Here is a 14,062-nt window from a genome sequence, read left to right on the forward strand (position 1 = left end):
ATGCAAATAAAAAAGAAAAAATACAATGAAAATGCAATATAATATGTATCAAGGGCGCGCACCATACTACAGGGGAGGTACATGCGCCTCCCATGCACGATTATATATCACTGCACTCAGCACCACGGAATTCACTTTTTGTTATGTCCACCTTCTGCCCGAGGCCATAACTGGATAAACAAACACGAGAACAAAACTTTGCTCCTTCCACTCCGACCATAACTGTAGGTAAAATTAAGTATTGTCAATGCATACAGTATCCAAAGCAGGTCGACATGACTTACATAAAAATCAACCACCACTCTCATGCTCCAATTGAGTTCATTCAGATTGAGTAGAATTGGTGATGCAATGCGCTCATAGTGGGCAAATCATGCATCTCGGGTCAAGGGCTCACTCCAAACTGGAAGTGAGGCATGCGCTCCTCCCGTTCTCGATTATGTATCATTGCGCTTATCACTGTGGGATTCGCTCTTTATTGTGTCCACCTTCTGCCCGAAACCCAAACTAGTTAGTCAAACGGGAAAACAAAACTTTGCTCCTTCCACACTGTCCATGTCTGCAGGTTATTTGATGTTTTACTGTATGATTGCACAGATTGACACAAACCATAATACTCCAAGGCTCCATGAAATCATAGCACCTCCGCGACCCTTTCTGGAGCATTTGAAATTTTCCCCCAAAAGGCTTGGAGTTCCTCTACCTTTGTCAAAGTGAAAGTACGGTTAAAGCTTAGAGAAGTATGGTGCCAGCAACTTCCTCTGCTCCATTACTCTAGCAGAGAAATCTTGAAATAGCAACAGCCGATTTCCCTTAAATGCCACAAGGCACTGCTTCTTATATTGCTCAAGTATTTTAGCTTTAATAGCTTAGTTCAGGTACCTTGCAATGACCGGCCTCAGCCTTCCAGTGTCCTCCCTTCTCGGGCCGATGCAATGAACCCGTTCCACCTGGAGCAGGCCCACCTCTGGATTGAAGCCCAGTTGTCCTGGTAGCCAGCTCTTTCAGATCAGCGTCAGGGGATAGATTCGGAGACACCAATGATCCTAATTTTGTTCCGTCTCCCCCTGTTCTGCTGATCTTCCACTCTGTCTGCCAGCTTACGAATTTGCGCCTTTAATTCACCTATGCGCCCTTCTGCCGCTGCCATGTGATCCTCCTGGGCGGAGAGTCATTCTTCTGCGTGCTGTATTGTGGCCGCATGGCTGTTAATGCATTCCTTTATTTCATCCATGCCTGCAAGTAGTTTAGCTAACTTATCGTCCAATAACTTGTGACATGTGCCTCAAGGATACCTGCACCATGTCTTTGTGCATCGGAGCTGGGTTTGGGCGCTGTTGTGGTGGGGATAGTGGGGCCGGCGAAGCCATCTTGTTTTTCACCGCGCTTCCTTTCTCCTTCCCCAATTGCAGTGCTTTCACTGTCATTCCAATTTTCCACGCCCTTTAAAAGTGTACCATCAGTAGCTACTCACTCTTATGAGGCTCACAGAGCTTTTAAAATAATATTAATGTGCCATATTCGTCAGTTTAAATGAGAAGACAAGTTGAGGGGAGGGGAGCCGAGCTAGCAGGCGTCCGCTCAGTCCACTGTCATCATGTGACCCTCACTTTTTGTTTTGTTTATTTTTTCAATAAGACTATTGCTCAGTAGCTGCCTGGCCAAATCTTTTTTTTTTCTGTTCAGAACATCTGTTGTCAGGGGAAAATATTTTTCTTTGGTGTTGCTTCGTTGAACTTTCTGTGTTTAAAAATCAGACCTGGTAGCTTCAAGTTCTGCATCAAGGTAAACAGAGAATGTACTTCACTAACCATCACAAAGTTTGCTGCAAGTGTCTGGGACAAAGCGAAATGTATCTTCATTTCCTGGAATGTAAGAGATCTGGAGTGGACTCATGCTTACCCACCTTTTTTCTTTCTTTCTTTTACCCCTAATAGATTTGTGAATGTAGTACCAGAGCAAACCATTTCTAAATCAGATGATTTCATTTCCTTCAATTATTTCTAGATAGGTCTGGTCTTGGAGAGGCATATAAAGTTAGTACAGTGGTGGCATTGGTTACTGCCAGAGAGTTCTTTGTTCACAGGAACACAGACCTAATCTTCTTTACCATGAGTGATCAGAACAGTATTATACTATTTAAATGCGCTATTTACAAATTTATGTGCTTGTTTGCCCTTTAGATTTCTTAGTAGCAAGCACAGTTTCATAAAAAGCATGCTTTTAAAGCAGGCAATAACATTTCTTAAACATACTGTTCCTGCTCTGATCTTCCATGGCTTAAACTATAACCCAGGGGTTTTAAACAACAATTTATAGTTAAGATCTACAGCAAACTTCAAGCAGGCTTGTCTGCCTTTATATAGCACGGAAACCAACTTCCTGCTATTCAGTCTATTCCTCAATATGGGAAAATGTGGGATACAAATGCAGCAAATAAATAAATATGCTTTTAAAATGCATATTTGACATGGCCCTTTAGATTGGTTCAGAGCTTCCCAAACTGTAGGTCAGGACCCCAAATGGGATCACGAAACCTGCGTTTGGCGTCAGAACCTGGGTGTACTCTCCATAGGTGCTTCATTATTCTGCCACACAGTTTTATTTGGCTGAGATCATAGGGTCAAAAAGATAGATAAGCACTGACCTAGCTTTTTATACTGATTTTAATTTCATTAGGAGTTTTTTTTTTCTCCTGACCCCTGATCATTAACATTTCCAGCCCACATACAGCCTTCTGATACGACTTTATATTTAAATTTATTAAGGTTTTTAACAAACATGATTTCACATTTATGAATGATAATACACAATTTGGAAATAAAAAAAAATTATAAACAAGCAAGTTATTCTTAAGTTTCAAAAAAATATCGACCACAAGAATAAGAAATCAATCCAAGATGTAAAATTAATCATATAATCTAAGAGAAATAATTATACATTGGAAATTTATATTAATGAAGCGTCACGTCCCGAGTGATTCACTCCAAGGCTGTTAAACAGTGTACATATGGGGTTAAACCACTGCATTAACCTCTTCCCTACTAATTAGAAATTCTTCTAGCTGTTTGGGGTAAAAAAATTGAAACTGTTTAGATTGAAATATAATTCTGCATACACAAGGGAATTTCAATAGGAAACTAGCTCCTATTGCCACAGTTCTTGTGCGCCAAGCCAAAAGGCCTTACGCCTCTTCTGTCTTGCTAAGTCTGGATATATTCTTATTTTTGACCCCCCAAAAACTGAATCCAAATGTCTTAGTGAAAGTCTCAGTCTGATACGACTTTAAATCAGGGTGTATTACTAATGGCATTGCATTTTTGTAACTCAGCCTGCTTGTCTGGTTCCCCCAACACAGATTATCTGCTCAGGCACTTTACAATACCAGATGAATGCTTCCTAGCAGTTTCTAGTCAGAACTCCACAATGTTTTTCTATCCCTGCCCAAAACCCTGGCAGTTTCTTTATTAACAGTGTTCAGATTCCGACTTGTTTTTAAGGTTTCACAACTTGTCAGGTTCTCAGGTTCAGAGCCCGCGGGGCCGGGCTCTGGAGCAAACGTGAGCCCTTGGGCTGCTGACGAGGAGCGACAGCAGCAGGCAAAACCCACCAACCAACGCTGGGTAAGCACACCGGCACCGGCAGGGACTGCAGGCACCGCCCAGCAAGCCGGAACACACGGACTAGAATTCCCCGGACTGGAGGACACAGGACTGGAACACTGGACTGCAATCCCCTGGACTGGAGGACACAGGACTGGAACACACATCGGACCGGAACACACTGGACTGGAGCGCACCAGACTGGAACACACACTGGACCGGAACACACTGGACTGGAGCACATTGGACTGGTCCGTACAGCTTCACCTGCGCTTGGCCACTACCCCGCCAAGGGTTGAGCCCTTGGGTTCGAGTGGCCGGCAGGACTTACCGGATACCGGATGACACAGGGACCAGGACTGGAAACAGAAGTACTCCTAAACCTAAACTGACCTAAGTGCTCCCAAGCCCTAAACCAGCAGAAGTGTTCCTAACAGAAACTGACAAAAGGACTTCCTAAGCCCTATACTAAACAGGAGCTCCTAAGCCCTGCTCAACAAAGGGACTTCCTAAGCCCTAAACTAACAGAGCAGGGAACTAAATACACAAGCTAGCAAAGGAGCTTCCTAAGCCCCCACGCTACAGCAGTGCACCACCGCACTAACCTAACCCAGGTGCCACTAAGCACCAAGCTACAGGAGTACTTCTCACAGTGAACTGAAGTGCCTCTAACAGCACCAAACCCAGAAGTACTTCTAACAGCAAACTGAAGTGCTTCCTATAGCACCAAAACCAGAAGTACTTCTAACAGCAAACTAGCAGTGCTGCTAACCACACCCAAAGGGAAAGCAGGGGAGCTACAAGGGAAAGGCAGGGAAGCTAAACACTTAAACACAGGACAAATGTGCACACTGCACCTACACTAACCTGGACCTAAAGCAAACGCAAGCAGGGAACCCAAACACATCAGCAGAAGTGCCCACTGCACTAACCCTACCTCAACCACGCGCAACCGTTGCAAAGGCTCTGAAGGAAAGAACACCACTTCCTTGTCAAGGCCCTCCCTGATGATGTCACACTCCCTAGACTCAGGCAGCACACTGAAACACAGAGAGCACACTGAAACCCATAGAGGCCCAACCCACACCAATGCAGCACCGTGAAGCACTTGAAGTCAGTACACCCAAAGAGAGGTAGAGCTAACTCAGTCCACACACACAGCTGTAGTAAAGTGAAACAATTAGAGTCATGCTGCTGGAAGCTGCCAGCATAGAGAGAGAGAGAGAGAGTTAGCTCAGAAAGGACAGACAACAGAAACAGAAGCCAGCTAAGAAGCTGACCCCCAGGAAAAAGGTAAGTTTGAGAGGGGTTCTGACCACGATCATAACACAACTAAACCAGCATTTTTACCTTTGTAGTCCCTCTTTTGTATTCTCTCAGATTCTGTCTTTTTGCACATAATCTAGGTTTTCGTCCTTTTACCAGCAGACTGTAACTGTCCCCATGTGCTTAGTTACCTTCTCCTCTGCTTTGAGCCCCTGTTACATACGAATATAAGAACAATGATCCATCTAGCCCGGTATCCTGTTTCCAACAGTGGCCAAACCTGGTCACAAGCACCTGGCAGAAACCCAAACAGTAGCAAGATTCCATGCTATCAATTCCAGGTCAAGCAGTGGCTGCCCCATGTCTATCTCAATAGCATCCACCACCTGCTCCATGAAAAAGTATTACCTGATGTTACTGCTAAGTTTACCATCATGCAACCTCAGTTCATGTCTTCTAGTTTTACCATTTTCCCATCTCTGGAAAAGATTTGTTTGCATATTAAAACCTTTCAGGATTTTAAACATCTATATCTTATCTCCCCTATCTCTTTTTTGCTCATGTAATCAAGTCTCTTCTCATATATCTTTTGGTACAAACCCCATACCATTTTTTCACCTTCCTCTTGACTGCTTCAAGTCTTTTTATGTCTATAATGAGATATGGCCTCAAAAATTGAACAGTACTTCAAGTGGGACCTCACCAATGACCTGTCGGGGCATCAACACCTCCTTTCTTCTGCTGGTTATGCCTGTTTCTGTGCAACCTAGCTTCCTTCTGGTTATGGCCACTGCCTTGTCACATTGCTTCATCACCTTGAAATTCTCAAAAATTGTCAGCCTAAGGCTCCTCTCCTAGCCTATGCAAGCAGCCTCTTGTTCCTTATCACATACAGCTCAAGTGCATCACTCTGCACTTACTCGCATTAAATTTTAACTATCAAATACTAGACCATTCTTTCATTTTTGTAGATCACTTTTCATGTTGTCCACTCTCTCCGGGGTGTGCACTCCATTGCAAATCTTTGTGACATCCTCCGACAGTGTCTTGATCTGTGCTGTGTAGCCAGTTAGAGCTTATGTTACTTAGGTATATGAACAAGTTGTAGGTGTGTCTCAACCTTCCACGTAAGAATAAAACCTATAGACAGTTCTTTCCCATAGCTGGTGACTCATAGGTGAGGTAGGCTTAAGTTTAAGGGCACAATCAATATGTAAATCAGTCCTTCCCTGCCATGTACTGTTGTAACCCATTTAGAATCTTATATCACTCGGTCCACATTTATAGCTGTCTGTTGGACCTTCATTCCATTCGTATTGAATGTGTAAGTCCCAATATACCTCTCAGGGGACGCTTCAAGTCCTGATTTTAGGCTGCATATAGGTGAGAGATATGATTACTGATTAAAACATCTTTTCACTTCACATTCTTACTGCACAGATTGCAAAGGCATGCAGATGTCCTAAGCCTGCTGTCTGCATTGTGGTCACCCATTTTCAAGGAATAACACAGACTGTTCTACTGTCTGACACCAGCCACAGACTAAACACACCCTGATCTTCAGATGCCATTGTCTCTGTGCAGTTGCTATCTTACTGTATCTCCCAGCAGCTTGCCTCTATTCAACATAGCAATTCCTGCACATCAAATGAGAGGAAGCCCATTCAGTTCCTACCCACTTCCTCTCATTTGATATGCAGGAATTGCTATCACAGCTTACCCTTACCCTCTGTGTACTGAGCCGTGCGCTAATACTTTGAATGGGCTGTGTCGGCATTGCTGTGCGGCAGCCGCTAGCATGGCTTAGTAAACAGGTAGGTAAGTTTGTTAATAAAATTTCAGACTTTACAGAATGCAGCAATAAGATTGCTAGATAAGGTGCGTTGGAGGGACCAGGTGACTCCATTGGTTGCCAGTTAGATTCTGTATTGATTTTAAGATCTTAGACAGGGCTCTATATGAGAGTTTCATCCTGTTTGGCCTCCATGACAGTTTTATATGTACCAAAAAGACCTTTATGATCTTACTTAGACAACAAGATGGCTATCCCTCATTTGTCCAAGGATTGTGCATTTTTTGGCTGGCCCCTAAAGAATGGAATAGGGTGCCACTAGCACTCAGGAAGGAACTTTCATTGATGAAAATGTTTTTTAAAATGTTGAAATCTCATTTTTTTTATTAACTTTTAGACTCTCTGATCATTACGTTATAGCACAGGCAGCTCCTTGTGACTCTGGGCAAGTCACTTAACCCTCCATTGCCCCATGTAAGCCGCATTGAGCCTGCCATGAGTGGGAAAGCGCGGGGTACAAATGTAACAAAAAAAATATGTATGTGTGTGTGTGTTCTTTGGTGATGAATGTATTACTGTCCTATAAAAATGATGGGGGGGGGGGGGGGGGGTTCTAACTTTTATGTTCTATTTTGGTCTTTCGATTAAGCTTAGTGGCATAGCGAGTTGTGATATACATAAATATAGAGAGAAATTTTAGAAAGGACATCTAGCTCAGAATTTGGGCACCCAAGTCTGTTTGTCAGACGTTCACTTCTCATGTATTTTAGAATAGGATCTGCTGACATATAGCCTGTTCTAAAATACATGCGAAATGGACATTCAAGCACTGGCTATATCCAGCATGAGCATCCATTTAACAAACTGATATGTCCAAACTATGAACTGGCAAAACAAGGGACATTGATGACTATGTGTCAGCATAGAAATATCCATATTATAAAATGGCCACAGTGATGTCCATGTGGAGGAGTAGCCTAACGCTTAAAACAGCCAGCTGAGAGCTAGAGGAAAGAGCCAGAGGTCAGAGGTTTGACTCCCACTATACCCTTTATACATTTATTTTGTTTATTTTTTAAGTTGTGAGCCTTGGAGGGACAGAAAAAAAACCTGTTGAGACTGTCCTTATTCCCTCCAGTGGAGATTTGCTCAATCGGAGCAGCTTTCTGTAACCTGGACATGCCAAGTACCAGGTCTAAATACGGATGGCCATTCTTGTGGACATGGACATCCCTTCCCCTTTTGCAGTTGGAGTTGGACATCCATCTTTTCACTCCTCCTTAGTCCTGCCCAAACATGCCCAGACCACACTCTCTTGCCATATGGACGTTTTGCAGTTTTATACCCACCATATCCTGGCTTTATAAAATTGGGATTTGGATGTCCATGCAATATGGATATCTAATTTCCCGTTTTCATGCATCCGAAACAGGAATAGAGCTTCTGCAATAACCACAACATGTACTATTAATTCGTATTTTTTTATCTATGCGTTTGAATTTTCCAGACGTTAATCATATTCATTGACCTTTAAAAATCTATCTTCAGAGACCCCTCTATTGCATGTCAAAAAAACATATCAAACTTCATTGGCTTCCTGCTTTATGGTGGACACGATTTAACGTCTTATTATTGGTACATTGTGCATTGAATGATAATTTGCCTCTGGCTGGTTTCTCAACCCTGAGAGTATACCATCAACCAAGATCATTATGCTTAATGGATAAGCTAATTTATTTCAACAGGCATTTCAGAGAGAGCTATTGGAATAGGACGTTGGTTTGCGGTGTCCTGAAGTGTTTTGTGATTCTAATCTCTGTAAGGCAATTTTAGCATGGCTAGTTGGCACTTCTTTGATTTGTATAAAATAAATTGTCAAGGCTTTTGTGATGGTATTGGGGTATGTCCTTAATATCTAATTAAAGGTCTTTCTGTTTTTAGTATTGTACGTTTGATATGTTTGTAACATTGACTGTTATGTTTCTGTTTTGATTGATTTTATGTATGTTTTTATCATAACCCACCTTAAATTTTCAGATAGTGTGGGCTATAATTTTTTTAGTTAAATAAAATAAATGAAAGAGACCTTTTTACTATAATGAGATAAGGTCAAAAAGACAAAGAAAAATGGGATAGCTTAACTGGATACTAGATTTTTAACTTGTATTGATTTATTATGTAGTTTATCTTGATTGCTGTGCTTTCCTGTCATGAATGGAATTCCTATGTCTGTTTATTTGTATATACCAATTTTTATATATATGTAAACCGTTCTGTTTTGCAGATGCAATAAGATACGGTATATAAATTAACATAAATAAAAAAAAATAAAAAAAAATACAATGGTAAAATTTGCATTAGTTCGCCCTTATATGGATCATTCCCATGCGCTAAGGCCATTTTTATTGCTGGGATAAAATGACCAAATTTTCTATTTTTTATATGAATGGCACACTTGTTAATTTTCCTGTTAGCGCATGGCATTAGCGCCTGAGCCCCTACCAACACGTATTTTGTAGGCGGTATGGACTCGCATGCGAAACCTATGCTAATCAGTTAGTGAATGGCAGTGTCTACAAACACGAGTAGCGCAGAACTCGCCCAAATCTCAGCCCCAGTGCTAAAACCTAAATTTATATTTTAGCATGTGGGTAGTGCACGCATATCCCCAAATTACCGCAGGATGCCGCAGCGTGCCCCGTGGTAAGCCTTTTTTTTTTGCTGCAGTAAGCACGTGTTAGTGCTTACCACAGCTTTGTGAATGTGTCCCTAAATACATAAAATTATTGACTGACTCGGGCATTGTCCAAATAGAACAACGGGTGTAAGTCAGCATTGGCACACCTAAGTGGTAGGTGGGCATATTTACACCAGGTCTATGACTGGGGTAGATGGACGCACCTAAATGCAAAATATTAAAATTACAGTAATCTGTAAGTTTCATGCATAAAAGTTGGCCGTGCCTCTCCTCTGTGAACATCCCTCTAACAATTATGCGCTAAGCCATTTTAGTGCATAATCGCAGAATAGCATTTAAGCACGCTACTGTCATTTATTTTGCATTTAATTGTACTCTTACGTGGGAGGATGGTAGTAGTCTATACATTTAAGCACACCAAAGGCACTGAGGGACCCTTTAACAAAACAGCAGTAAGCCCAATGCAGGCTTACTGCTCACTAAAAGGGAAGTATCGTCAGACTATAGCAGCAACCTGTGGTAGTTCCCACCCCCTGTGTGCGCTATATACAGCGCTACAAAACTTTTTTTTTTTGTAGCATTGGTGTGTACCCTGTGGTAATCACTGCCCAGTTACCACCGGGGTAGTGCAGAAGCCCTTACCGCCACCCCAGTGGGTGGCGATAAGTGCTCCCACCCAAAATGGGGGTGCAGCAAGTGCTTCATGTGCTGCACATCCATTTCTTGAAAAAAAAAAATACCCTGCCTTTTACCCGCTGAGGTGAAAGGGAGCCTTGGTGTGCATCAAAAACATGCGCTGACACCAGCGCAGGCCCCCTTTTGCCGCAGCTTCGTAAAAGGCCCCCTGAACTTTAGGCACCCTGTTATAGAGTGAGGAGGTAGTTATTACAGTTGCTCCAGCTAATGTTCAGTTCTATTTAACTGTCCAGGAACGGCTCCTAGCCAGTTAAATATTACTTAACCGGCTAAGCGCTAATATTCAGAGAGAGATGGCTAGTTATCTCTGCTGAATATTACCGCTTAGTTTTTGAACTTTCATCCTAGTGCATTATGGTATTTGTAGTCCCTGCTTCTACCATTTGAAGTCCATGCTGCAGGTACCAGAATGCATCAGGATAGGGTTTTCAGAAATCCGAGACCTAAAGTCTTGCTCCTTGAATTAGGTCCTTTACAACTCTTTGTTCTGACAATACTCCCTGGCCTAGGGACCTATTTACTACTACTACTACTACTACTACTTAACATTTCTAAAGCGCTACTAGGGTTACGCAGCGCTGTACAATTTAACATGGAAGGACAGTCCCTGCTCAAGGAGCTTACAATCTAAAAAGACAGGTGTACAATCTAAAGACAAGTGTAGAGTCCTTCTGGTAGGTGATACTATATTTCATGAGAGGTTAGGTGCCGAACGCGGCATTGAAGAGGTGAGTTTTAAGCAGAGATTTGAAAATGGGTAGGGAGGGAGCTTGGCGTAGGGGTTGAGGAAGATTGTTCCAGGCGAAGGGTGAGGCAAGGCAGAATGAGCGGAGCCTGGAGTTGGCAGTGGTGGAGAAGGGAACTGACAGGAGGGATTTGTCCTGTGAGCGGAGGTTATGGGCAGGGACATAGGGGGAGATGAGGGTAGAGAGGTAGTGAGGAGCCGCAGACCGGGTGCATTTGTAGATAAGGAGGAGAAGCTTGAATTGTATGCGGTATCTGATCGGAAGCCAGTGAAGTGATTTGAGGAGAGGAGTGCTGTGAGTATATCGGTTCTGGCGGAATATAAGATGTGCGGCAGCGTTCTGAACGGATTGAAGGGGGGATAGATGGCTACGTGGGAGGCCGGTGAGGAGTAGGTTGCAGTAGTCAAGGCGAGAGGTAATGAGAGCATGGACGAGAGTTCGTGTGGTTTGCTCAGATAGGAAAGGGCGAATTTTGCTGATGTTGAAGAGGAAGAAGCGACAGGTCTTGGCAGTCTGTTGGATATGCGCAGAGAAGGAGAGGGAGGAGTCGAAGATGACTCCGAGGTTGCGGGCAGATGGGACGGGGAGGATGAGGGTGTTATGAACTGAGATAGAGAGTGGAGGAAGAGGAGAGGTGGGTTTGGGTGGAAAGATGAGGAGCTCGGTTTTGGCCATGTTTAGCTTCAGGTGGCGGTTGGACATCCAGGCTGCAATATCAGATAAGCAGGCCGATACCTTGGCCTGGGTCTCCGTGGTGATGTCTGGTGTGGAGAGATATAGCTGGGTGTCATCAGCATAAAGATGATACTGAAAACCATGAGATGAGATCAGTGAGCCTAGGGAGGAGGTGTAGATTGAGAAGAGAAGGGGTCCAAGGACAGATCCCTGGGGAACTCCAACAGATAGTGGGATGGAAGTGGAGGAGGATCCATGAGAGTATACTCTGAAGGTGCGGTGGGAGAGATAAGAGGAGAACCAGGAGAGGACAGAGCCTTGGAACCCAAAAGAGGACAATGTGGTAAGTAAATCATGATTGACAGTGTCAAATGCAGCGGATAGATCGAGCAGGATGAGGATGGAATAGTGGCCTCTGGATTTGGCGAGGAGGAGGTCATTGCAGACTTTAGAGAGTGCTGTTTCCGTCGAGTGTAGAGGGCGAAAGCCGGATTGAAGTGGATCTAGGATGGCATGAGAGGAGAGAAAATCAAGGCAGCGACTGTGAACGGCACGTTCAAGAATTTTGGAGAGGAAGGGGAGGAGAGAGATGGGGCGGTAGTTGGAGGGGCAGGTAGGGTCAAGTGATGATTTTTTTAGGAGAGGTGTGACTACTGCGTGCTTGAAGGTGTCAGGGACCGTTGCAGTGGAGAGAGAAAGGTTAATGATGCGACAGATGGAGGGGTGATAGTATGGGAAATGGTGTTAAGTAGGTTGGTGGGGATGGGATCGGAGGAACAGGTGGTGCATTTTGAGGAGGAAAGAAGGCGGGAGGTTTCATCCTCGGTGATCTCAGGAAAGGAGGAGAAAGAGGCCATGGTTGGTTGGTTGTTGGATAGGGCTACAGGCTGAGGAGGAGGTAGTTTGGTAGTGAACTCAAGGTTGATCTTTTGTACTTTGTCGCGGAAGTAGTCAGCCAGTGATTGAGGAGAGAGTGAAGGGGGAGTGGGGGCGGGGGGCACTTTGAGGAGGGAGTTAAGGGTGGTGAAGAGACGACGAGGGTTGGAGCTGAGAGAATTGGTCAATTGGGTGTAGTAGACCTGTTTTGCAAGGAATAGGGAGGAATGGAAGGAGGATAGCATGAATTTGTAGTGAAGTATTTACCAAACTAAGTTAGATGTTTAATGTGAGTTTTAAAATGCATTAGGTAATCAGCACACATTTAATCCTGTGTCAAACACTTAACCCAGAATTTTATTTCGACAGAGCTGGCAAGGGGGCCTGATTTTTTTTTCAGAGGGAGATTTTAATGCCCCCAGCCCCAGTCCACTCCGCTTGGCCTTGCCCCCATAGCCATGTCACTAACAAGCCACCTCCCCCTCCGGCAGCAGGAAACACTTTAATAATAAAATGCCATCTCCTGCTGCCGTATGGTCAGTCTGGCAATAAGAGCTGTGAAATTCTGCAGCTGTTATCAGGAAACTGGTCTTACAGAGCAGGAAATGACATCTTAGTAACACATCTCCTGCTGCTGACAAAGGGTGAGGTTGTTGAGCAGGAGTTCTTCGCTCCCCAGTGGAAATGCGTGTCAGGCTGAGTGCTGCAGATTTGGCAGATCTGTTTCAATGCAGAAAATGGGGTGGGGAGAATGGCACAGTTATTAATGTGTGTTACCTATAAGGTAAGATGTTACCATGGATATTTTATCTACATCTCTAGAGGTGTAATTAACTGTCTACAGTGGTAGCACAAGTTAATGTCACAGCTGCCTCCCTTCACATGACAATCACCCCCCCCCCCCCCTTTGATGGAAAACATTGCTGCAGAGGTTTGACTGCTAATGTTTACATTTTGTCATTAATGCACATTAACTACAAAAATTGTGCTTTATTAAGTAAGTTCCCCAGTGCAGTAAATGCTATTGCTTGAAAAGTTCAACTGTGGCTTCTGTTTTAAGAGACATTGCTTTTAAGAGCCATTGTCCCTCATCCCAAGAGGAGAACTCTTGATCAAAGTTTGTATTTTCATTTTAGGTCTTCTCCCTAACCACCAGATTTGTTTTCTTTAAGGCACTCTTTGGAACTTGTCCTCCTATGAGTCCTTAAAGATGGTGATCATTAATCACGGTCTTCAGACACTGACCAATGAGGTGATTATTCCTCACTCGGGCTGGGAGAGTGAACCAAATGAGGACTCTAAACCCCGGGATGCTGAATGGACTACTGTCTTCAAGAATACATCTGGCTGCCTGAGGTACTGCAGTTTATTGTGTATTCTTCCTGCCTATCTAATATAGATGTGTGGTGTTTTCCCTGAAGCAGTGGCATAGCCATGGGGAGCCTTGGGACTTGAGCCCCCTTACTTTTAGGTGGGACCCTTCTGCTTTCCTGGCTGGCAGGGATGCCAAGCTCCGCCAGCCGAAGACATCTTCTGCCTGAGTTGCACCTGCAGCAGCACTTATTCAGCAAGTGTGCTTCTCCACTAATACTGGCTCCCTCTCACATGCTCGAGAGAGCCAGCATTAGAGGCGAAGCACCCCAGCTGAGTAAGTGCTGCTGCAGGCATGACTCCGGCAGGAGAGGTCTTCGGCCAGCAGGGCTTGGCATCC

The 14,062-nt window shown here is 43.9% G+C and overlaps 1 protein-coding gene across 4 annotated transcripts in view; it reads left to right on the forward strand.

Annotated features, from left to right (window-relative positions):
• ARVCF (ARVCF delta catenin family member) overlaps positions 1-14,062 on the forward strand; it is a 473,516-nt gene that overhangs the window by 314,314 nt on the left and 145,140 nt on the right. For all 4 annotated transcript variants that reach the window (XM_030218017.1, XM_030218015.1, XM_030218018.1 and 1 more), the window contains exon 5: positions 13,524-13,707. In XM_030218017.1, coding sequence (XP_030073877.1) covers positions 13,524-13,707 — 184 coding nt within the window. The remainder of the gene's footprint in view (positions 1-13,523; positions 13,708-14,062) is intronic.

The sequence above is a fragment of the Microcaecilia unicolor genome, chromosome 11, assembly GCF_901765095.1.
Source record: "Microcaecilia unicolor chromosome 11, aMicUni1.1, whole genome shotgun sequence".
Classification (NCBI taxonomy): Eukaryota; Metazoa; Chordata; class Amphibia; order Gymnophiona; family Siphonopidae; genus Microcaecilia; species Microcaecilia unicolor.